This window comes from Phoca vitulina, unplaced genomic scaffold, assembly GCF_004348235.1.
Source record: "Phoca vitulina isolate PV1807 unplaced genomic scaffold, GSC_HSeal_1.0 scaffold1, whole genome shotgun sequence".
Lineage (NCBI taxonomy): Eukaryota > Metazoa > Chordata > Mammalia > Carnivora > Phocidae > Phoca > Phoca vitulina.
This window is the reverse complement of record NW_022589704.1, coordinates 2,449,754-2,474,203: the sequence shown is the minus strand read 5'-3', so window position 1 is coordinate 2,474,203 and position 24,450 is coordinate 2,449,754. Positions and strand designations below refer to the sequence as shown.

Sequence of the window (24,450 nt, the reverse complement as noted above, 5' to 3'; positions counted from 1 at the left end):
AGTGAGGGATGTTCCCCACTTTCTGCGTCCACGCAGATCCTAGGGTCACTGCAGCCATCACCACATCTGGGCTCGTGTGGACGAGCGGCTGAGAGCGTGGACATGGCGGGCTGCACAGGGGCGGCCTGCTGGTCTACCCCAGATATGGCAGCCCAGGCCCGCACCCTCCCAGTGAGGCTGGCAGGACTGATGGATGATGTGCCCACGCCGGGCAGGGGAGCCCCCAGCTGCCAGGACCAGCCACACCCTGGAGGGCTCCCCCCCCCGGGTGCCCTCTCCCAAAGACGAGCAGATAGTGGGGTCACGGGACCACCCAGAAAACTATCCCCTTGCAAGGCAGAGCCCAAGCAGATAGACAACTGTTTCCAAAGCCCAAATCCACAAGGCAGACGGTAGACCACATCGTCACTCTGAGGGCAAATGTCACTTCCTTCGCAGCTGTGCCTCGGCCCTCTGCCGGCTCTGTCCTTGAGGACAGTGGCATGCCAGGAGGAGGCCGCTGGGCCAGGTCCCACGCCCAGGTGGGCAGCAATGAACGGGGACTTCTGCCACATTCGGCACTGAAAACCTCAACGCATGTCCCTCTCTCCAGAGTTTCCCAGCATTCCAACGGCATCCCTGAGAGCCTGTCTGGGGAGGTTCGAGTGCACACGCAGCGAAGCACAAGCAAGAAGACGAGAGAGGAAGGAGGGGTCAGATGGTGAGTGATGGGGACCGAGGGTGCCTGTTCTCTCTCCTGCCCGTGCGGGGCCTGCGGCCAGAGAATCTGAGAAGCGCCAGCGCCCTGTGTCAGCCACAGCGCCGTGTGTCCCCCGACGGCTCACAGCTCTGGGACACGGACAGTCCAGGCTGCAAGCTCCCATCCTGCTGGGCCCCCAGTGCGGGGGGTGCGGCCCACGCTCCATCACCTATGAAGGCCAATGTCAGTGAGTGCTATGGGCACAGTGGAGGGAGAGGGGCTGGGTTCACGGGACAGGAAGCAGACACAGTAGAGCGAGGCCTGAGGCACAAAAGCACAAAATCCAAAACTTTACACCATAAAGGACCATACTCAGGAAATAATCCATCTTCTCTTCTGTAAATTCCACCCACCAGTGAATTCATCGGACTCCGAGAAAAGCAGCAGGGCTGGTGGGTAACTTGGGGAGGTGTGTGTAGGAACTGGCCGGGCGCTGTGGTCCGTGATCTGAAGAGCCTTTGTCCCTCTTCTCCCTAACACTCAGGCCCCCGGGCAGAGGGATAGCTCCTGTAAGCACGCTGGGAGCCTGTGTCTCTGGGGCCCCTGGGGGCTCGCACTGCCACGCTCTGCACTTCAGGTGAAGCTCCTGAGGTTCTTGTGCATGGCAGTCAGCACAAGCCTGCTGATTCACGGCTCTGTGAGTCCTCCTCCGGGGCCCACCCCATTCACCATTGAGTAGGTTTGGGTACCTGATGCAGGAGAAAGCAGACACGGCTCCAACTTTATAAAACACAGAGCTAGAGCCCAAGTAGACCGGAACCCTCACAGGAGACATTCTCCACATCATTCAAAGCATTTCGATGTCAGGTTCCCTGCATGGGCTGGTTTTGCTGCCTTTCAAACAGGAGTCCCGGGGTTGCCATCACAAAGGCTTCTGGGCTGGGGGAGAGGGAGGTGGTCACCCTGGAGGAGCAGAGCAGACGAGAGCCTGGCTACTGCCGACAAGAGGGTACGGAGCAGAAGACCCGGTGGAGAGCCGAAGGACGCCCCTGCCAGGCTGAGCGGTCATGTGACGCCAGAGGCCACCCAGGCTCAGAGGCCCAGCCGCCTGCTTGAGGCCACGCAGCCCGAGTCAGGCAGACCTGCAGAGCTGCTGGGCCCCAGGCCTGACGCTGCACTCACTCCTTTCAGTCTGGAATGCAAAGTGGGAGCACAGGAGTGGAGCAAGGAAGGGAAGGAGCAGGACAAACGGACACTCTGTGCTTGTGCCCCATGAGATGCTGCTCCTGGCACAGTGGCATTCCCATGCCCGGACTGCCCCCAGGAGGGCACAGACCTGATTAAAGGGTGGGGAGGAGCACACAGCATGGAGAGAGCCAGGCTGCTCTGGCCAGGCGCAGGGAGATGGGCTGGGAGCCCAGAAAGGACTGAGAAAGGAGGTACTCGGGGTGGGCAGGCCTTGGAAGTAACACCTTTCCACAATTCTGACTGGTGAGGACCTTCGGCCACAGAGGGGAAAGTGGAATTTGAGGGTTCCTCGGCAGCACGTCTAGGGAAGAAGGCAGTGACGGAAGCCGGACGGCGCAGGGCAGCATCCTTCTGTCCAGAACGACTTCCCAAAAGCGACTCCGAGGCCCCTGCGAACAGCTCCTATTGCACACCGCACAAGCACACGTGGACGCAGCTGCAATCACCCTCGGGGGTCGAGGCTACGTGGGCCACAGGCTCCTAAAGCGGGCCTAACCTTACATCAAGACTGCTCACACAGGTTCTCGGGCGAACCTGGTGGAGGGAGGGAAGTGGGAAACTTCTCAACATCTGTTTAGGCTGAGTGAGTCGAACTGTGGGATTTTCGCCCCTCGAGTTTTCAAGCTGCAGGGTTTGACTTTGTATCTTTATGTTCTAGATTTCGTCTTTCCTCCAAACCTGAAAGCAAACGAGCAAGCAGGAAGAGCACAGCAGGCCCCCCGTGACGCTGGGGCACACGCTCATGCAGCGCGGCCGATGGGCACGGGGTGCCCCACACGCACCTGCGTCCGCGGGCGGGACGGAGCATGTTCCCCGCGGCACAGCCTCCCGCCTGAGGGAGTGACAATGGCGCCGGGATGAGGAAACCAAGAAGGGTGGTGTCCGTCCTGCCAGCCCCGGCTGGCACTTGGGCAGGAGCCACCCACGGCAGCATGACCCTTTACCGTCCTTTGCCGCACCCCATCCCAAGCCCGGAGAGCCCAGCTTCCCATCACACGCACACGGGGAGCGGCACCTGAGAATTACCTTGGGGGCGTGGTTCCCAGGGGAGCCACTGCTTAAGGTAACTCATCACCTCGGGTGCCAACAGGGAGGTTTTCTGGCGCTTTCCCGGGCTCATTAGGGGGTCACGCATGTCTCATATTTGCTTCTACCGCATCAGATGCATTTTCTCTCACCAAAATTAAACAACGGTATAAGAAACATGCCTGGGAGGCAGCAGAAGCTTCTGGCACCAGCTAGCCTCCCAAAATTCAAGAGGATGGTCAAGAACTCCAATGACCCCTTGACAGTGTGGGGGTCAAATACCTTTTAAGATGTGGGAATCCACGGCTAAAGCTAAACCTCAATTTTTTCTTAGTTTGGGTAAGTTCTCTCGAGTTTCTGTAGTTTCTTCAAGAATCCACATTTTTCTTTTAAAAACTGTACCTTTGTTATATAGCCTCAAACAGAAACCTGCCTGACTGGGCCACACATGCTTCAGGGGCACACATGTGGAGGGCGGTGCTGCCGGCATCCCGTACCGCGGAACATGCTGGAGCTTCTCCTGCGCACAGCTCCCATCCTCAGAGTCAGCCGCCACGTCCCCCCGGGCGTGGGGGTCACAGCACTGTCGGCGGTGGTCTCTCCTCCAGCAGCACAGAGCAGAGGAGGTCCTGCCCCATAATTACGTGCTGGGTGTCCTGAGAGAGCGCTCCTGCCTCGAGAACCCCATCCCCTCTCCATGAGGCGGAGGTGCTCAGGGCAGCGAGGACACTCTGCTGCCGTGATGAGTACACGCGTGATGGACAGCAGCCCCTGAGCCTGCCATCGGGTCAACAGTGTTTAATATGTGCATCCTGTTCTTTTGTTGGTAAAGATTTTACTTATTTTAGAGAGAGAGAGATAGCGACACAGATAGTGAGAGAGCATGAGCAGAGGGAGAAGCAGAGGGAGAAGCAGGCTTCCCGCTGAGCAGGGAGCCCGATGCGGGGCTCGATCCCAGGACCCTGGGACCACGACCTGAGCCAAAGGCAGACGCTTCACCGACTGAGCCACCCAGGTGTCTTGTGCACCCTGTTCTTATTCAGTCTTGTTTCCCTCTACTTTGCTCCTGGATGATGGAGGCACTGTTCTCCAACCCCTTCACTCAGTCAAGGCTGCTGAGTGTCCACACTGTGCAGAGCCAGGTGAGCTCTGCTTCCAGTTCTGGAAGCCAACTCCCAACACATGGGATACCATGTCTCTCTTCCATAATAAACACACATTGTTTTTATAATCAGAGGGAAAAGTCTTGTTACTTCAGAAAAATGACAATGATTCACAAATGAGTTCCTTAAATGTCTCTCAAGTCCCCTATAGCCCAGACACCTGGCTCAGGTGGCTGTATGATCCAGGGGCATTTCTCACTCCCCTCAAACTCCAACATCTCTCCCCACCTGAGCCGATGAAGTGGCTTCCACAGGACTCCGGCTCAGCCACCATGTCGGCGCCCCAAGTCCCCACCCGGGAAGAAGAAGGACGGCCTCCAGGAAGGGGTAACAGGTGTAACACGTCCATAACCCTGCTACTCCACTTCTTCAAGAAACAAAGGAATGGGATGCTAACCGGGCATCACAGGAACAAGAGCGGTTCTGTGTGAGGGGTGGGGAAAACGGCTGCATGGTTTCTCGTTTATGATGCAACTATTTTACAATTACAGATTTGAAAACAAGGAAAAGAAAACAAAAAGAAGGAAAGGCTTGTTTACACAGAAGAAGTTACGGGGGGAGGGGTTAAGAAATCAGAATTAACCCAAACTAAATAGCATCTTGGCTTTTTTCTTCTATAATACAGACTTTTCTACCATGAAACATCATTCTTGTATGAATTATTCCACGTCTCCATCGAAGATGGTGCACAAATAAAAGACAGGACTTTCTATCTGACGTCAGACTGCATAAGGACTGACTGCACGTAAAGAGAACCAGTATCAGATGGCGCCATTCACAAGCAGAACGGCCCAGCAGTGGGACTAGACCAACAGTGGGGAGGGCCGTCTGCGCCCTTCCCCACTCACAGTACGAGTTTCCATGTGAAGGCTGGAGTCATTGCTGCAAATCACATACACGTATGGGTTTGTTCTCACACTGCCGAGCGTCATGAGGGTACTCAAGGTCAAACTCAATTGTGAGGAAATCTCCCGGGGCAAACTGGGATTGACAGAAAAGTACGTTGAAGAACGTTTCTACTCCTGTATTGTGACAATGTGGCTGTAAAGAAGTTTTCACATTAAGTTTCAAGTTCTGTTTTCTTGTAGGATGTAGTTTCTGGTGGGGTGGAATGACCAAGCACCGAGTGGTGAAGAAGGCCCTTCACTGAAGCAGCCCTCGACGCGCCAGCTTTGTGACCGTCACACCCACCAGCGCGCACGCACCTCCTTCCTTGCCGGCTGCCCATGGGCGTGGGCAGCGCAGATGCTGACCACAGGTGAGGCAGGAAACGCAGTATTATCCAACTCTGACCAATGGGGATCTGGCGACCGGGAAGTTAAATGACTTGCTTCAATGTCACAGGGGCACGCTCCCCAAGACACCATTTCTCAAGTTGGGTGGGCCCCCTCAAAGAAGAGGCCCATCAGGACCATCCCAAGATCCTGAACCGGCTCTGTCACAGTTAAGTCACATGCCGTTGTGTCTGTCAACGGGACATGAAGAGATGACATCTATCCAGGAACTACTAAAAATCAGACACATATGTGTGATCCTCTTAAGAATCCTGCAGAGAAGGCATTATTATCCCCATCCACAAAATGAACGATCAGCCTAATAAGGTCAGGCCTCAGTACGAATCTGAGTCCACGGGCGATCTCACACTAAGCCAGGGGGAGTCCTTTATCAGGTCTCAACAGGCCGTGTGTCCTTCCCAAGCCAGAAAATTAATCTGGAGCCCACCTCTTTCTGGTCCACTTGGAAACAACACATACTTCCATGGCCCATGGGGCTGTCTGGAAAGTCTCCTCCTCTGCCCCACACCTGGGGGAGCGCTAGGAACCTGCCTTAATATGCCCAACCACACAAGGATTCCATGTTTAAGCAACACTAACACTGGCGAAGTGAACTCAAGAGGAAGTGAAAATGGGCACGGTTTACTTTACATGGGCTGAAATTAAAACCTGAGTGTCTCACAGGCGATTGTGAAGCCACCTTCCCTGAACCTGGGGTCAAAGTCAAGGCGTGTGGGAGGAGGGTGGAGAAAAGGCATGAAAACAGAAGACAGAGCGGGCTGTGAGCATCCTGGGGGGGCGGCCAGGCAAGCGCCGGCCCCAGGGACACGGCGCGCCAGAGCGCCATCCAGGGGCCTTTGCAGAGAAATAACAGGAGCTTTGTGTGTGGGGAGACGCCAGGACCGAGCCTTGGCAGACCGCGGAGAATCACTGTGCAAAGAAGGATTTCCCTTCCTTGACACTTCCAGCCTCTGTTTAAGGGGACTGGGGAAGGCAAGGCAATGGGTCGGTCTGATGGGGGCCAGGCCTGCCATCTCCCCATCCCGGCGGGCGCTCGCGGAGGGGGTGGGCAGGGTGGCACCCAGGAAGCCTGGGGTGGCACCCAGGAAGGAAGGCGATGCCGCAGAGCCAAGACCACCGAGACAGAGGCCTCGGTGCAGGGTGAAGGCAAGGGTCCAGCAGTGTGGTCTTGAAATGCGGGCTCAGGACTCTACGGTGCACTCACACCCAGGCCTTGAGGGGCTACTCCTCTCAATAAGGCCGAGCGGCCTGCCCAGGACAAACGGTGCCCAGGCTGTGAGCTAACATCCTGGAGGACACTAGATAGGGGCAGGGGGAAGTGTTTTACAGAAAAAGAAAAAAAAAATGTTTCCATGGCCATCTAGATTTGGAAAACATTGCTTAAAGCATGCTACTTAGAAAGATCGCATATGGAATGAAAAACATAATCACAGCTGATGTTCTTTTGCTAATAAAAAAAAAAGGAAAAGGCGCCGGGGAGACAAGGTCACTGACAGGCCTCGGCCATGAGAAGCCTGGGCCGAGGCGAAGGTGTGACCTGCCCGCCGTCCCGGGGCTACCAGCAGCCTGACCATGCCAGGCAGGGAACGTGTGGCCCCAGCTCAAGCTCAGAGCTTTTCCCCACAGATCCTCCTATGGATCAGGTCTGGGGTTATATCTCAAACGAGCAGTTGGCACCTTTGGGAAGAACACACCCTCCGGAACTCAAGACAGAAAAGAACCCCATTTCTCTGCCTCTTCAGGAGCATCAAGCTGATGCCCGATTCACTTCCACGACGGACGGCCTATTTCACCCCAGGAGCAGAGCACAGGGGTCAGAGGATCTGATGGCCCACACTGCTCCCCCCAGACCCCCCCCAGTGTGGTGGGGCCTCCAAACAGCCCTTCGGGTGATCCTGAGCCCCCCAGGCCGAGCGTGCTGACTTACCTGTGCTGGGCATGTGGTTCACGCGGGCAGGGTTCAGCAGCTCCACGGGCTGGTCTCGGCCAGAAAGTCCATCTGGAGGACAGAAAGCACCAGGCTTCAGAAAGGGCTCTCATTTCAATGCAAATACTTCACACTCAGAGTCTGTAAGGAGACTCCTCGCGAACAATGGAAATGCATGTGTCCTTCTTTTAAAGGAGAACAGGTTTGATGCCATCATACATTATTTTTATTTGCTGAATCAGAAAATGAAAAACCCCTTGTAGAACAACCAAAATAGTCCCCGAGTGAAAGATGGCCAACAGCAATTCTGGGCCTACGACATCTATCTGGCTTGGCCGTTCAGGCTCATTTCTGTTTAGCGGCCACGTTATACCTACTTGTTTTGTCAGAGTGGCTTTTCTGCAGAGACCACAAGCAGTAAGAGGATCAAAAAACAAGAGCCACTCCTCCTCTTCCCAGATGCTGACAAACGGCCTGGGGTGTTAACAGAAACAGTCCTGGGAGGCCCAGCCGAAAACAGCTGTGGGGGTGCCTGGGGGGCGCTCAAAGGAAACGAAGACACCCAAACACGCTCTCAGAAGAATACTTGGCCAGGTACTCACAATCATTTCTTTAAATGCACTTTCTGCCTGGATTCGGGCCCTGTTTCTCTCTCTCCAGGCTGAGCGCAAAGATGGAGCTGGAAGCCGGCCACCACCTAAACCCGGAGCAGGCTGCTTTTAGACTGCCTGAGATTTTCCATATTCTCTCAGATAGAAAAGAAAGAAAACTCTGGCAAAACTTCCAGGAATCACACTTTTGGTTTAAAATTAGCTCCTGACAAGTGGTGTAGACCGGCCTGCAGTGACAGGCGCGTCATGAGGACGCTGACGTGGCGGTCACTCTCGTGACTGACTGAAGGAGAAAGCGCCGGTTTCACAGAGTGGCCACGAGCTCCCCGAGGCCGAATTTCAAATCACCACAGAGCAAATAACATCAGATCTACGGACTGTACTAGAACCTCACTTTTCACCCAAAATGGGTAACCCCTTGCACACCCATCACATGTAGTGTTACACAACCCCCGTGCGTCTCTGAAAGTGTTCACAATCCAAGGACAGAAAGCATCACCCGGAGGAGATCCAAACGTGTGCTCTTGAGATCTGAAGACCCCCAAGGAAGTGAGGGAAAGGCGTGGGAGGCCTTCTCAGGGGAATCCACCACGGGGCATCTGAGACTCGTCTCCCCAAACCAGTCACGTATCCCAGCAGTTACTAGCCATCACCAGGCACCTCTGGGGCTAAGACAGTCCAGGCTGCCTGAGCGAGGAGGACCGGCCAGCCGGGTAACACCCTGGAAGCGAACACCAGGCCCAAACACTCACCCTGACTGCATGCACCAGGGCTTCTGCCACGGACCAGGACCACCCCCGACAGCCCAGGTGCCGACCTGTAAGCCTATCACTATGCCACATGAGCACCTGCACTGCCATTCAGAGAGAGACCTGGAGACTGTAATAGAAAAGCACTTTGGAACCTTTTTTCCTGAAAATAAATATGTGAAATTCATTTTGTTTATAAATAAAGTTAAAATTTCATTTTCAAAAATACAAAATTCATAAAAGTATATTTTCTAAAAAATCTGAATCCCACTGTAAATACTTTCAGAAGGCCCCTCTGAAAATCCTAATCTAGCTGCTATTTTTCAGTGGGCAAGGGTCAGGAGCAAGGTGTTCGGAAAACCATCCCATTCGGGGCTCTGCAACTAGGTTCAGAGGAGGACCTCAGCTTCCAGCTGAGCAAAGGCTCCAGAACCAGAAACAGTTTAGAAGCCAAGAAGCCAGCAAGGTTTCCTGAGGAAACTCCGAATTCCGGGAGCAGTTAGTGGCCGCGCCAGGCCAGCATCCTAGCTTATATAAAGACCTTTCCTCGAGTTTGGGATTGAGCTGTGTATGTCTGCCCCAAGCCCCAAAGGTCTAATTACTCCAAAACCAAATGCATAAATGATGCATCATAACACGTTACTTTTATCCACACTAAAGTGGGAAGATGCATCAAATCTCAGTGCAATCAATTCAGAGTATAAGTTAAAAAGATGTGTGGTTATGTGTATGCAAAAGTATCGCCCGTGTGTTTTAAATCAAGGTATGGCTTTGCTGAGTCGGCTCCTGCACAGAATGTCTGGACGCTGGACTGAGGTAGCCTCACTGAATGGCCAGCACACAGGTACGTGCTTGCTGACCCACCAGAACACGCTGCCGTGTGATGGGGGCACACTTTGTTCTGCGGGCTGGAAACGCTAGGGCCTGGGGCCTGAAGCGTGGAGGGGGGCACAGCCTATGGCTATGATGCGCGTCCATGTCTTTCTTCCCCCCCCCTGAATTCACAGGGTCTTCTGTGGAACCCACTGAGAAGGTCAAGCAGGCACTGGACACATGGGCCAGGAGAACCCGGGAGAGGTCGTGAGGCACACGGAGGAGCCCTGCACGGCTGCCACCCCAGGACAGGGGAGCCCCCCGCTGCCCCACCCCAAAGAGCTCGGCCAGCCCGCGCTTGCACAATGTGGAGACTGAAGCAATTTCTGTGACAACTGCCACATCATCCATAACACAGAAAACCAAAACCTCACTAAATGAAAAGGTTCAACACCTTCCCTGATATATAGAATTAAAGAGGATCTGCACTTTAATGCTGCACAAAAATGTATGTTTCTTGCACCAATAAAGATACTACATGAAAAATCCACACACGGGTTACCTAACGAGATGGGGAGGAGAGTGTGAGGGCAGGAGTGGGGGCAGGGAGGGGGGAGGGCAGGGAGGGCAGGAAAGAGGAAGGGAGGGCAGGAGGGAGGCGGGGAGGAAGGAAGGGGAGGGGAGAGGAAGAGAGGGCAGAGGAGGGAGAGGAGAGAAGAGAGAGGAGGAGGGCAGGGGAGAGAAGGGAAGGGAAAAGGAGAGGAGGGGAGGGAAGGGGAGAGAACAGGGGAAGGGAGGGGAGGACTTGCATACAGGACTGGGAGAGCCTCCTGTCCCTGCCTCACACACTACAGTCCTACCTGGTGGGGACCAGAGAGCAGCTCATTAAGGTGAAATCTGCCCTTCCCTGAGGGTCTGTGACACTGAGCATCTCCCCCCACCCCCTGCCCACGCACTTAGCGGCTGTTCTTAATTCAAGTCTTGGGCCCCTTTTTAAAAAATTAGGTTGTCTTTTTTCTCCTGATTCAGGGGAATTCTTCACAAATTCTGACCATGGATTCTCTGGCAGTTACATGGGACAGACACCATCTCGGAGACGGCCTTTCTTGACGGTCCCATCCATCAATCCTTTTATAGCTTCTGCTTCTCATGTCAGGTTGAAGAAAGTCTTCCCTACCTGGAGGCTGCAAAGATATTTTACCGTACTGTCACCTGCAGGTCCTGTGGCCTTCCCCTTCACGTGTCTCTCATCTCTCTGCTCTTGACTCTTGTACACGGTGTGAGGTGGGGGTCTTTGGTTTTTTCAATGAGAACAGCCAAACATCTCATCAACGTTATTAAGACATCTTACTTTCACTGCTGGTCAGCACACGAGTTCTGTCAGACATCAAATCTCTGTCCTATTGGCCAATTTGTTTATACCTGTGCAAATAATCATACTGTCTAACTGGTGTCATTTTACAATAACTCTTAATATCTAGCAAGGCAAGAGTCCCTATTTTCTTCTTCAGAAATCATCTTGGGTGATGTGGGTCCTTTACCATATAAGTTCTAGAATCAGCTTGTCTTCCAAAAGACAGAAAGACAAAAAGAGAAAGAAAAAGAAAAAGAAAGAAGGGGAGGGGAAGAGTGGGAGGGGAGGGGAGGGGGCTAACTAACTCTCTGGGACCATGTAGGTACCTAGAATTGGGAGAACAGAATCTTAGCAAGATTACACCTTCTAATCCGTGAACATGGAATATCACTTCACTTCATTTCTATCAAAGATGTTTTAGAATTCTGAGTGCAGAGGTATTAAACATCTTTAGATTTATTCCTAGATGTTTGGTATTTTAAGTAACATATTCTACACAGTACTGTAGATTTAAATCACCGCATGTGGGTTTTTCATCCCAGCACCTCGCCGAACTCATTCATTCGATCCTTTATCTGAAGTGGATTTTCCACCTGCAGGATCATGCGTCTATGACAGTGACAGTTTGGTTCTCCTTTTCTTTCTTTTTCTTGCCTTATCCTGTTGGCTAGGACAGATGCTACATCTGCACAGAAACACTGAGAGACACCTGCGCTGTTTCTGATCTCACCCCTTCCTCCTCCTCGCGTTTCCCTGTGTGTGCGTGCAAGCCTCCCAAACCAAGGGCTCTCGGCGACACAAGTATGAATGCCAGGAAACTCTCATGAAGGTAAAATAACGTGATAAAATACATCCTAAACTGTGCTTAGGGTGGCTCATCTGGTGTAGGTGGGAAAGCGCCACGGCAGGGCGGGGTGAGGGGGCACCGTGCCACCTCCCGGCTCCTGGACAGCAGTGGCCCCTCATCTTCGGGCACAGCTGGTTTTCAGACACTCGGTAGTGGGGTCCGAGGCCTCTGGCAGCAGTAATAATGCCAAGTCTTCATTCCAGCCAATTTTCCTACCCATTTTTATTTTTTCATACAAACTTATTTTAGAACAGTTGTGGATTTACAAAAAAATTAAAAATAGCAGAGTGTTCTCATATACCCGCTTCCCCCACGATGGACATCTTCGACGAGGATGGCGTGTCTAGATCTGGTTAACTGAAGCCCCCCGCGTATTCCGGGTTCCAGCCCCCCACCCAGGATCTCACATGACCCCGAGGTGTCACATCTCCTTAGGCTCCTGCCCTTGTTCTTAATGACAGTGACAACGTGAGGGAGTGCGGGTCAGGCACTCTGCTGAATGTCCCTGGGCTGGGACTTGTCGGATGTTCTCCTCATGACTGGACTGGGCTGCATGTTCCTATCACGTGAGATCGCACACTACCAACGGGACCCATCGCCGGGGTGGTTGGCGTCGGTCCCCTGGCCCGCGTGTGTCTGTCAGGCCTCCCCACTGTAAAGGTGCTTGTTTGATTTCCTGTCCACACAACGTTCTCTGAAATGAAGCCACTCTCTGTAGCCCGCACTGCCCACAATGATATCAGCTACCCTTCCACATCCACTTCCTAGGATCCGGTGAGGGACACGCTCCCGGGGACGCGGCATGGAGCACCAGACACGGAAGGCAGCCCGGCCTCTGGGTCCCCACGGAGAAGGCAGGAGCAAGGTGCGCGGGGCCGGGCACCACCAGCTTGGCTCAAAGCCCGTTCTGCCTGTACCCAAGGCGTGACCCCGCGCTCCTCCATCTCATTTCTCAGACCCGGGGCGCATCTCTGAGGCAGGAACAGCAACAGGCCCACCCTGGAGATGTGCTGAGAATTAATTCTGTGTCTCAGGGGCCACCCTGGGCCTGGTGAGCAGTCAGCAGATTTTCTAGCAGTGAGAATGACAGTATTCCTTTCCTTTCCTCTGTCCCCTCCCATCATCTAATCCGGTGTGAACTCAAATCTAACAGGGAACATGCTAGAATGTATGCCAGGGAAGGGGTTCTTCCCTCGAAAATGCCTGAGCTCCAGTATGAGTTTTGGCTTTTGCTCTGCTGCTGCATCCGCTACTGCTCCCGCGCACGCCGCGATGAGCAGGATGCTCCGGCGGGAGAGGCAGCACTGCTTCCTGGGTGCGGGCCGGGCGTGCTGCCACGGGAGGCCGCGACACACCGTGTTCGGAATGGGGCCGCAGCCCGAGGAGGCGGCTGGTGCTCTTCCTGCCCTCTCGAATCTGGAAGCACGCGCGCCTCGAGGACAGACTGGTGCCGTGGGGGTAAAGGAGGATAAGGGCACCGAATGAAGGCCCGGGGACTGATGCTGAACGAGAGAAGCCCAGGTTTCCATAAAAATTAACTTACTGAGAAAAGTCATATCCCTGACATTTGTGTTGGGAGGGGTGTGTGTGTGTGTGTGTGTGTGTGTGTGTGTGTGTGTACTGGTATGAAACTCAGGGCAGGAAAAACGCTTTGAAGAAACAGGTAAGCCTTTGTATGGGAGACCAAAACTTAGGAGGGTCTCTTGCCTGGTGAAGGATGGCTTGCCTTGTGCCCAGAGTGAAGATGGAAGGAAATCCCGGTCTGTGTGGAGGCCTGGCAGCAAGGAAGATAACTTCTGGCCTCCAGCACACAACACTGCAGGAGAGGTGCACGACTACACACCAGCCCTCACATACAGTGTAAGTCAGGGTGGGATCACTGGGGTCTGGATTCAGTGGACAACGTGCCTTCCTACACTGTTGACATGAAGCAACCATTTCCCTGCACCAAACCTGAGTGAGCTGCACAATTACCACACTGGACATTGGACCCCCTTGTTCATTTAAATTATAAAAGGGGGCTCACTACAGGGAAATGTCCCACCTCAGAGGCGGAAATGATGCTTGAGGGCAGCAAAATACTCAAAATCTCCCTAGGCCCTCCGCCTGACCTGAGCCACCCCAGTAGGGCCTCCAACCTCCACCCCAGGAGGACTTGGCCTGCCAGCCTCCCTCCTCCTTTGCTGAGTGTCCTGCCCTCCTCTGGGAACCGCCTGCCCGCCCTCCACAGACCACATCCAGCAGTGCCTGAGTCCAGGGCAGTCGGCACCACTCAGATGCCCCACAAACTCAGGGAGACCCAACAGGCAGTCCCCGGTGAGTCCTGCTGACAGCCCCCAGCAGCCCAGCCCACCATGCACGGTCCTGAAAACTACCAAAGGTCTGCAATAAAGCTTGTGTCCGCCCATTAATGTGAATTAAACTTTAATGCGTTAAATCTTGTGGATTCCTGAGGCATGTCCAACATTAGTTTATGTGTATTTATCAGAAAACAATGAAGATGGAAGATGCAATCTTTCTCCTTAGCAATATCTCTTCCTTTAGGAAGATCGGGCAGACCTTTAAAACATCAAGGCTCATCTATGAAGTATTCTCCTCCCTCACCTAAAAATCAAAACTAGCTCCAGCTCCCAGTTTATAGGAAATAGGAGCTGAAAGGAACGTGCTGAAAAGACACCAGGAGCTAAGACCAGTCAAGTGTGGGATGAGAAGACACCCTGGCTCCTTCCAGGGGCCAGGCGGCCTCGGGTTCTATTCTAGACACGTCGTCAATCCCAGCATCCGGATCTGAACAAAGTACTGTGAAAAGGTATTTTCTGAGACCACCGGTAAACCCTAAACCATGACATGATGTTTGGGAATTCATTTTGTTGAGTGTGATAATGGGATTCTATCTGTTAGAAATACATGCTGTAGTATTTATGGGAAAATGCTGTGGCATCCAGGTTTGTTTTAAATTCTCCAGAAAATGAGGATTGGGGAGGGGGCTGATAAGGTGGGTATGGTCTAAAAGCACAGGGTTTCGAAGGCTGGAGAGAGGCATGGGGGCTCCCTACACACATTAAGGTCTCTCTTTTTTCATCTGTGTGTGAATTTTTTCATGGTATTTTCAAAAGATGCCAAGAATAGAAATAAGCCCTCACTTTGTATTTAATAGCATTTGCCCCTGCTTAACTCCAGCTAGGTCATCACCTAACCAGCTTTCTCGCTAAAATTCCTGACAGTCTTCAGTTATTACCAACCCTGAGCTGTGCAAACAAGAGCAAGCAAACCCTCCTGGCTCACACACAACTCAATACGCAGGTCGTGGGCATCTGAGATGGGGCACCTGACGGGATGCTGAATGCGGCACCCAGGACCCGGGGCGCACGCCCTCCACCATGGGGCCCCCGTGGCACAGGCTGTGGCCTCCCTGGGAGTCACGCTCTGCTTCTCTACATGCCCAGCCCGGTGACCTCCCTGACACCCAGGGCTGAGTCAGGGAAGACGAGACCAAATGTCCCCTCTGCTTCGGCCCGGGCGCCAGACAGCTCGAGGAAAGGCTGACGTGACGTGAACGGGACGAGCCACAGAGGGAAGAGTCACAGCCTGCTACTCAGGAGTTTTCTTTGGGAGAATTCACAAGTGGAAACACACTACCCCACCAGCTCCATGGGGGGACAGGGTCCACACAGCCAGAAAACTCTGGTAACAGGAGAGAGTGCAGGGCGAGCTCTGACCCCAGGCCGAGAGGGGAAGAAAGGGAATGAAGGCAGCATGTCCGTGCCCCGAAGGGAGCTGCCGACGGCAGAGTGGGGTCTGTCCCATCCCCACGTCCCCACGGGTCCAGCTCAAGCCCAGAGCTGGACAACACTGACCGAGCAAGGGACAGAGCGGGACGGGGCGTGAGCACACGAGGGCAGCTCTGTGGCCGGCACCAAGGGCAGGCCACCGTGGTGCTCGAAGCCAGACCAGGCCCGGCTCCCCTCTCTGGGTGGGGGGCAGGCTTCCTGGACGGACATTCCCAGCGGGTCTCGGGCCGGCCATCCGGGGACTGGTCTGGCCACTCTCCGACCCCCCGACGGCAGCAGCCCACCCCGGACAGCTCTCTGCCGCTCCCCCGCCCCGCGGCCCAGCCCCGCTCGAGCAGCCAGAAGTGATTTAGGAAATCAGGAGAAAATGTCCTCGCCCGCCTTTGAAAACAGATCAGTCTTGGCTCCCTCGAGGATGTCCATCTGCCCTGTGGGGAGGACATAATTGGTGAGTCATTCCAAAGCTGTTTTGAAGAGCGCTGGAGGCGTGGGGGGTGGGGGGGAGAGCTCGCATGTAAGATGTGCAGCCTTCCCAGAGTCTGTATGAGAAATAACAGACAGAAGCCACAGGGAGCACTGCACAGGGACACGGTGAAGCTGCGCGTCCCGATGACTCATGCACGAGTTTTCTAGACGGGGTCCCTTACTAATTAAATTAGTAAGGACACAAAGTAACGCGGTTATTGGCAGAGACGGAAAACCAGCCCCGCTATGTGCCTGCGGACAAGCACACTTTCTCCAACTGCACGTGTGTGGAAGCCCGGAGGCAACCTTTTCTAGTTAAGCCCACCGCAGGCGTTTTTCTGCAGGTGGCCTATTTTCTGAACTAACAGGAGGCCGGGTCCCACAGGTCACATGGCCCCGTGGCATTCAGAGTCAGACCCAGCTTCCACCCCTTGTACGGCCTCCTCAGTAATCATGTTATTTAAACTCGGACTCAGTTTCCCCATCTGTACACCGCTACAAGAAGTTAACTAAAATAACACGTGTAAAGAATGGTGCACTTCACCTGCCCTTCTGTGACGCGACCGCGCAGTCCCGTGTCCACGTGGGACAGACGTCGCAGCCCATGCCAAGGCATCCGATTGGGGCAAGAGCACCTCCTGAAAATGTGAGTCAGCAGCTAAAACCACTGGGTGGATAAGCCATTCTCCCAGAGCACTTTGCACGCTGCCGGGCATTAAGAATTAGCTGAAAGGTGTTTGTGGTTAAGTGACAGGAAGCCGGGAAATAGGTACATATTCATAAGCAGCTCATGAGAAATGACTCACGAGTTCCTAACAATAAACTGAAAATGGCCAACTGGAGAAAGTCCGCTCCGGCACGTGAACCGTGCGGCTGGGCTGCAGCTACGGAGGGACACGGCCCAGGAGACCCAGGCAAGATGGGAAATGGAGCCCCAGGCCCCCGCTCGCCCTGCCCCAGCCACACTGGCTTCTAAAAGCCTCTCTTGTTCTTTGCACAGAAAAAGGGTCCTTTGCCCTTCTTCCTTTCATGCAACCTTTCAGAAGCAACCGAGCACGCGGCAGATGCCAGTAACGCTCAACACCCCAGGCCCTGGAGGGAGGGACCGCCCGGCCCGGGGGGCCTCACCCAGCAAACCCTTGCAGAGCCTGTGTCGCAGGCTTTCTCCCCTAGCACTGTGTGGGGCAGTATTTGCTTCAGCTCTTCAGAAGTGTATCTCCTTCTTCTCAGTTCTTATTCTTGCCAGATCTTGCTGGAACACAGTAACACTAACAGTAGAGTTTGCAGTGTTGACTGGAAGCCGCGGCACACTCATTCCCGGCACTCACTAGGGGTCAGGCACCAGTGGGCAGGCTGCGTTCCCATGACCTGCTCGGTCCTCAGCAGGGAAACAGCATGAACACATCTTTGTCCCCATTGTAGAGATGAAGACACTAGGAGGGACACATGACGAAGGCCACCCTGATGAAGGTGGGAAGCAAGTCTACTGCCCTCTCTCTCCCCACTTGGCCACTCAAGCCACAGCGTCCGCACCCCACCATTCGTCCACGTGTTGAACAGACAGCACTGAGCTGGTTATTGAGCAACCATCCTAACGCTGGGGATACAGTCTCCAATGATATCAAGTCCCAGTACCCCAGCCTTCCACTCGTGAAGAAGAAATGACACGTACAAACAGATGGTGCGGTATCATGTGCTGGAAACAAAATCCACACGGGAAGAATGTGATTGGAGATTATTTCTTAGATACAGTGATCCAAGAGGGGCTTGTGATGGGGTGACCCCTGAGTGATATGCAAGAGGGAGCCATGTCCACTATCTCCCCCGAGGCAAGGGAACAGCGAGTGCAAAGGCCCTGAGGTGAAACAAACTGGGTGGGTTCCACTGGGCAGGAGCCAAGTGACCAGGGGCAAAGTGAGAGGGGCCAGGCCACAGGTCCCGAAAGTCACCTCAAGACTCAAGTTCTAACTTCTGTCCTCAAGGCTCATTTCAGCTGCCACGTAGAACAGTAAGCAGGACCAGGGCCCCTGAGGAGGGAGCATGGAGGCGGCAAGAAGAGCCCAGGAGGCTGTTTCTAAGATCCAAGGCTAGAGAGGCTGGTGGGCATGCAGCGGAAACGTGGTCCGACTTGAGGTATATTTTGCAGGTTAACCCACCAGGACTTTAGTGGACCAGACACAGGTGTTAGGAGACAAAGCACCTCCCTGAGAAACGAGACAAAGGGAAGAGGGGCAGGTGGGCGGGCGGGGTCATGCCTGCTGGGAGGGAAGGTCCCAGCACAGACTGCACTGGACTGAATTCTGAGAGACCTACTGGTCATTCCGAAGAGCAAACAGAACTTCTAAATCACCTCTGACTGTGACTTTATGACTTTCAGGGGGAAGGGGGCACCAAACTGTTCAGGATTTGTGTCAGCGGGTCAAAACGCAACTTGATGTTTTAGTTTAGCATATGGAGCTCAAGTAGCTGGTTTATAAGCCCTAATGCTGCTCTCCACCCAACTCCCGCCATCCAGACACCTAGCCTCTTGGGTGGGGCTTCTGGAATATGCGCTAATCTCTTCTACAGAGGGAACTTCGTATGAAATGATACTCGCTCCATGCAGGAATCTTGGGTCAGGAAAGAAAGGGCATAAAGTACATTTAAGTGGTGAAAACAGGTTTCATCTTTCTAGCTGACTGCTTCATACTGGTGTTCATGTCTCTCCCCCACAAAAATCTAGTTTGTCCTCACTGGAACGATGATCCAGGTGGAAGGTCTGTCTCAGAGTGCAGCCCCACGTGCAGCACCAGACCTCAGCCGACCCGCTGCCAGGGGGAGGGGGGCCTCTTCCACAATGGCAGCCACACTGGTGGCACCTGTCACATTTTCCAGTTGCTACATGTTTCCCGCTGTGGGACACAGATGTCCTCTGGTTACATCAAACGCCCTGGTTTCATTTCATTCATCTCTCTGGAGCCAAGTGCTCCAGACCGGGCACTGCGGGGGGTGGGGGGGGCAAGTCCTAACACCCTTCACCCTCAGTACCCACGTCTCCAACCTTGGACATGCACCCGGAGAGCCCAGAGCCCCTGCTGAAAGCAGCCGAGGTGACAAGAAACTCCCGTCAGTGTGACCCAAACACCTGCCCTCCCCGGCAGCTCAGCGAGGGCAGCTCCATGTCTCTGGCTCCTCGAGCTCGTCTTGGTGCTGCTTGGTGGCTGCCATGGGCTCAAACCTCCCTCTGGCAGCTCGTCTTGGGGCTGGAACAGTGGGTACAGAATCAGAATACTGTTCCAAATTGCAGGTCAGTGGTGTGGAAGCATCCAGAAGGCCCTCACTATCAGCCATGACACGTCACATCCGGCTCTCCTGACATCTTAACCTCTCCGCCAGAAGCGGCCATGCTCCACCCACCTGCCAGCAACCTGGATGGGAAGGGTCATTTTCAGGAGCCTGACACTGGACTGTCATGTTCTAGGGGCCTACTGCCAGAGGTGTCAGCAGAAGGACAACGGAGGACTGTCTCATGAATTAGGCCAGCACCTGCAGCTTAGAAAGGCCTTGAACACCTGGTCCTTCCAGAGCCTGGAGCTCAGAGCACCAGCAGTGAGCCAGCCTGTGGCACTAGGGCTGGGAGGCCGGGGAGCCAGGGTGCTGGGGGCCTGGGGAGCTGGGGAACTGGGAGACTGGGAGGCTGGGGAGCTGGAGAACTGGAGGACTATGGAGGAGGGGCTGAGAGGCCGGGAGGCCAGGGAGCTGGGGAGCTAGGAGGCTGTGGGGCTGAGGGGCAAGGGAGCTGGGGGGCTGTGGGGCTGAGGGGCTGGGAGGCTGCAGGGCTGGGGGGCTGAGGGGCTGAAGGGCTGCGGGGCTGAGGGGCTGAAGGGCTGAAGGGCTGAAGGGCTGGGGGGCTGAGGGGCTGGGAGGCTGCAGGGCTACAGGGCTAAGGGGCCAGGAGGCAGGGGAGCTGGGAAGCTGGGGGGCTGGGAGGCTAGGGAGCTGGGGGGTTGGGGAGCTGGGGGGCTGGGGGCCTGGGTGGTTGGGGGACTGAGGGGCTGCAGGGTTGAGAGGCTGAGGGGCTGGGGAGCCGGGGAGCTGGGGATGTGTGGAGTGGTTTCTGTGATTAAGCTTAAACCATTTCAGTTAAGTTTTATTTTCTCCAAGTTTTGTACTACCTAATAATATAGAACACACTGTTGTAAAAATTGTATCTTCTAAAATATTTAAAACATAATTTTATAACAGGGGGACACACAAATCACAGCACCCGAATGCCAAGCGGTCAGCATTTCAGCCGCTGTGCACACCCCCGGCCCCCGGCGGCCCCCAGCACTCCCTCTTGCGCACGGTCTCACTCGGCCTCCTCACAGCCACCGCACAAGACCACTAGTCACTCAAGGTCTGTGCCTGTTTTCAGGATAATTCGGTCATTAGTACTTCATTCAAGGAGACTACAGCACACCCCTCGTTCCAACAAAGCTGGTCTACAGTCTGTGAAATCTGTATTGCCTTTCTGTTATACGCAGTATGGATACACTCTACGAATCACTACTTCCCCCAAATCAAGACTGACTAAACCTTATCGTTATTCCTTTTATATCTGTTTCCATACAACACAAACTTTAGTTTCTAAAAATACAGTGATCAAACTGTATCGGGTTCTATTTTAATCTTCTAAAAATAGAGCTCCCGGGGGAGTAGCAGTTTGCTGTTCGACATTCAGTGACAGGGCATGGATTTCTGTCCTTACACTTTTCGGCCTGTGGTTTCTGCATAACGACTGAGGAGTCAGGACTGCAGTGGGTGGCACCCAGGTTCTGCCCATGAACACAAAGCCCGGGCGCCTGGCACCAACAGTCGGATCCTCTCCTACGGGCCCCTGAGCACAAAACAACCTGGCCAGTGTGGGCTCCGTTGTCCACATCTGTAAAATGGGTGCGATGACACTCCTCTCCTCACAGGACCGAGAGGATAGATTTGGCTCCCTGTGTAACAAAGCTGTGGAGTAGGCCCTCCGAATTTCACGGCCCTCCGACCTTCACGGCCCTTCTTAAGGTTGGTTATTTCCCAGGTGTCTGCAGTAATTAAAGCGGAAAATTAAAAGGCACAAGAGAAAGTGCAGAACAGTAAGGAAGCTCTGCCTGCAAGAGCTCTGAGGTCCTATAGAAGCCCCTCTCGAGGACGGGCCCGTAGGTCTGTGCCCACCACCCTCCTTGCCTGTTTTCCTTTAAGCGCAGGTGCCGCCCCACGCCACACTGGAAAGCAGCTCACTATTTCTAAACAGCCAGTAAATTAAACATGGCTTTTTAAACAACCTTCCCAAACTTTGAAAGCTTCATTGTCCTAAGAACAGAAATTATAGGGCACCTGGGCGGCTCAGTTGGTTAAGCGTCTGCCTTGGGCTCAGGTCTTGATCCCAGGGTCTTGAGATCGAGCCCCACATGGGGCTCCCTGGTCAGTGGGGAGTCTGCTTCTCCCTCTGACCCTTCCCCCTCCCGTGTTCTCTCTCACTCTCAAATAAATAAAATCTTTTAAAAAAACTTTTTAAAAAGAACAGAAATTATATCCAAATTTTTAGACTATAATCCCTTATCTTCTGTGTTTTAAAATTGAGTAATGTTCGAGTTAAGGAAAAAAGTAGAAATAAAATCATTTCTCTCCTCCCTCCTCCCACATATATGTGCACACTCTTATCATCCAGACCCTTACTGTCCACTCTTACTTGTTCTCTACAAGAAAACCAACAGTTTTCACTTGCCCATGGTCCCATGAGGAGCCCGTTGACCTGGTGGCTGGAGGCCCCACCTGGGTAAGCCGTCACACCTCACACTTCGCGGAAGGTGTCTCATCTGCTGCACTCAGCACTGGGTAAGCAGAGCAGTAGCCTGATACACGTGCCCATCCCAAGAGTTTACCTACTTTATAGATTATGTTGAATTGAAAAATACCTTCAGTATCTTCATTTCATAAGATATTATAATAGTTCTAGAACAGATTCGTTTCATATTGTTCAACCTTCAACTAAGACGAAAAATCACATACCACTGTCTTAGTTTGTGACAATGCATAGAATCATGGGACAAAGGAAATTTATAGAAATTACACCAAAACAAAACCAAAAAGCAGTCTTTCTTAATCTCTAACCAATTTCTTTGGTTTTTACACCTATGGAGACAGATTATGTCCAACTCTGTGGGCAAGAAGATAATCTGTAATTAAAATGAGCACCTTGGGAATGCCTGGTTAAGTTGGTTAAGTGTCTGCCTTGGGCTCAGGTCATGATCCCAGAGTCCTGGGATCGAGCCCCACATCGGGCTCCCTGCTCAGCGGGGGAGCCTGCTTCTCCTCTGCCCCCCACCCCCGCTTGTGCTCTCTCTCGCTCTGACAAATAAATAAATAAAATATTTTTTAAGATAATAAAATAAAACGAGCACCTTGGGGGGATAATTAATCAATCAAATGAGCACCCTTAGGTGGGCACTTGGTTATGACCGATACGGCATTTAAATATCCACACATAATAAGAACAAAGGGTCAGCTTTAAACTTGACTATAAAACAAGAGGAAGTGAGGAAACAACAGAGGATGGGTCTGTGCTGCTTGGAGGCTGCTCTGAACAGTAGGGACACTGTGGCATAAACCAATTTCACAGTTTGGAAAACACAGATCCCGGGGCGCCTGGGTGGCTCAGTCATTGGGCGTCTGCCTTCGGCTCAGGTCATGATCCCAGGGCCCTGGGATCGAGCCCCACGTCGGGCTCCCTGCTGAGCGGGAAGCCTGCTTCTCCCTCTCCCACTCCCCCTGCTTGTGTTCCCTCTTTCGCTGTGTCTCTCCCTGTCAAATAAATAAATAAAATCTTAAAAAAAAAAAAAAAGAAAAGAAAACACAGATCCCACTAGGGTCCCAAATAGAGTTGAACAATATGCAAAGTTCATTAGAACTTTAGCTTCCTGAACCCTGCTATAATGAGGACTCCTCACCTCCCACCACAAGAATATAGAAATGATGACTATAAGATAGGACAGAATCCCACCCTGATTTCACATACAGACTTGAGCTCAAAAGAAAGAGAAGACCCCAGTTACCAGGAGAGAAAAGCAAAATAAAGGTACTCTGGCAAATGCACCAAGATCCAGCTGCCTATCCCTGGGGCCAAAGAGTCAGTAGAACTGGCCCAGGGTGGGGGTGGGGGGGCAGGAGATGCGGTCAGGAGCTTGTCCTGGACGGAGCCATTGAGCTGAGACCTGCGTGAGGTCAGAACTCTGGACAACCCCACCCACCTGGCCAGGGAGGCAGAGGAGGGCTGCTGGGAGTTCTCTGGCAAGAGCCTCAAACACATGAGGGTGTGGTCTCCAGAGTCACATCACTTGGGCAGCTCTGGAATCCTAGGTCTAGAAATTAGGATTAAAAACCAGTCCAGAATTGCAAAAGCCTGGAGCCCCAGGAAAGCAAGGAAAAATGTCTCTCAGGAGACACCCGAAGAAGGAAGAGAGAGAGGCAGGGAAGGAGGGGAAAGCCTTCCTAAATAAGAGTTTGCAATAAAAACTGAAAATCACAAATGATGCATGGGAACAACCCACTATGCCAGAATTAGCCAACACAATAGAGAAATGACTGTAAAATATCTACAAATATTAAAACAATATGGAAAAGACTACAAAACATGCATTTTTTTTAAAGTAAGGCATTCAATGAGGGAAAGATTATAATGAAAGAAAGAAACCCTGGAAAAATAGAAAGTTTTTTTAAAAGAATAAAAATAATTTTCTAGAGTTGAAAAGAGCAAATCAGACATAGCAATAGACAGAAATAATGAGCTGGATGACAGATCTACATAAGTGACCTGAATGCAGCACAAAAAAGGGGGAAAAGACAGGCATGGACAAAAGAATGAGACATCCGATATAGGCCTGGCACGAATTCTTAAAGTGAAGAATGGAGAAAATGCTAAAGAGGTAACAGTCAAATAGATAATGACACTATTCCAGAATCCCAGAGACTTAAGAGTCCTTCAGTTTAGAAAGCATGCTAAACCCAAAGCAGGATCAGCAAGCGAATCCACGGCTGGACACACTGTAACAAAATATCTGCACGTCCATCAAAACCTAACCAAGATCATAAAAGCCCCAGGTCAGAAAAGAGAGATCACGCAGGAAGAAACAACCAGTGGATCGAGAGCTAACTTTCTGACAGCGACACAAAATACCAGCAGACAGTAAAACGTCTTCAAAGCGCGGAGTGCACTATGTGTCACCCACAGTTCCACGCCCAGCTAAACTATCATTCAAGGAAGAGGGAGAAAAGAGACACTTCTCTGACAAACAGAGAGTGTTTACCCCTTGGAAACCACTGCGGACTTCACAACTAAAGGCTTATTTCAGAAAGATGAAACTCGTATCCAAACTGAAGAATGAGATGCTAGGAGCAGCTGTGAGGTGCACCACTGGGGGAACGTGGAATGAGCGGTTAACATCAAGTTTCCGCTCTGTGTAATGCTGTTTCC

At 52.8% G+C, this 24,450-nt stretch overlaps 1 protein-coding gene across 8 annotated transcripts in view; it reads right to left on the bottom strand.

Annotated features, from left to right (window-relative positions):
• Positions 1-24,450, bottom strand: part of HDAC4 (histone deacetylase 4) — a 297,060-nt gene that overhangs the window by 148,926 nt on the left and 123,684 nt on the right. For 5 of the 8 annotated variants that reach the window (XM_032390141.1, XM_032390320.1, XM_032390226.1 and 2 more), the window contains one exon: positions 7,339-7,410. The exons of 1 other annotated variant lie outside the window; for it this stretch is intronic. In XM_032390141.1, coding sequence (XP_032246032.1) covers positions 7,339-7,410 — 72 coding nt within the window. 2 more of the 8 variants (XM_032390575.1, XM_032390488.1) reach the window with 2 other exon arrangements.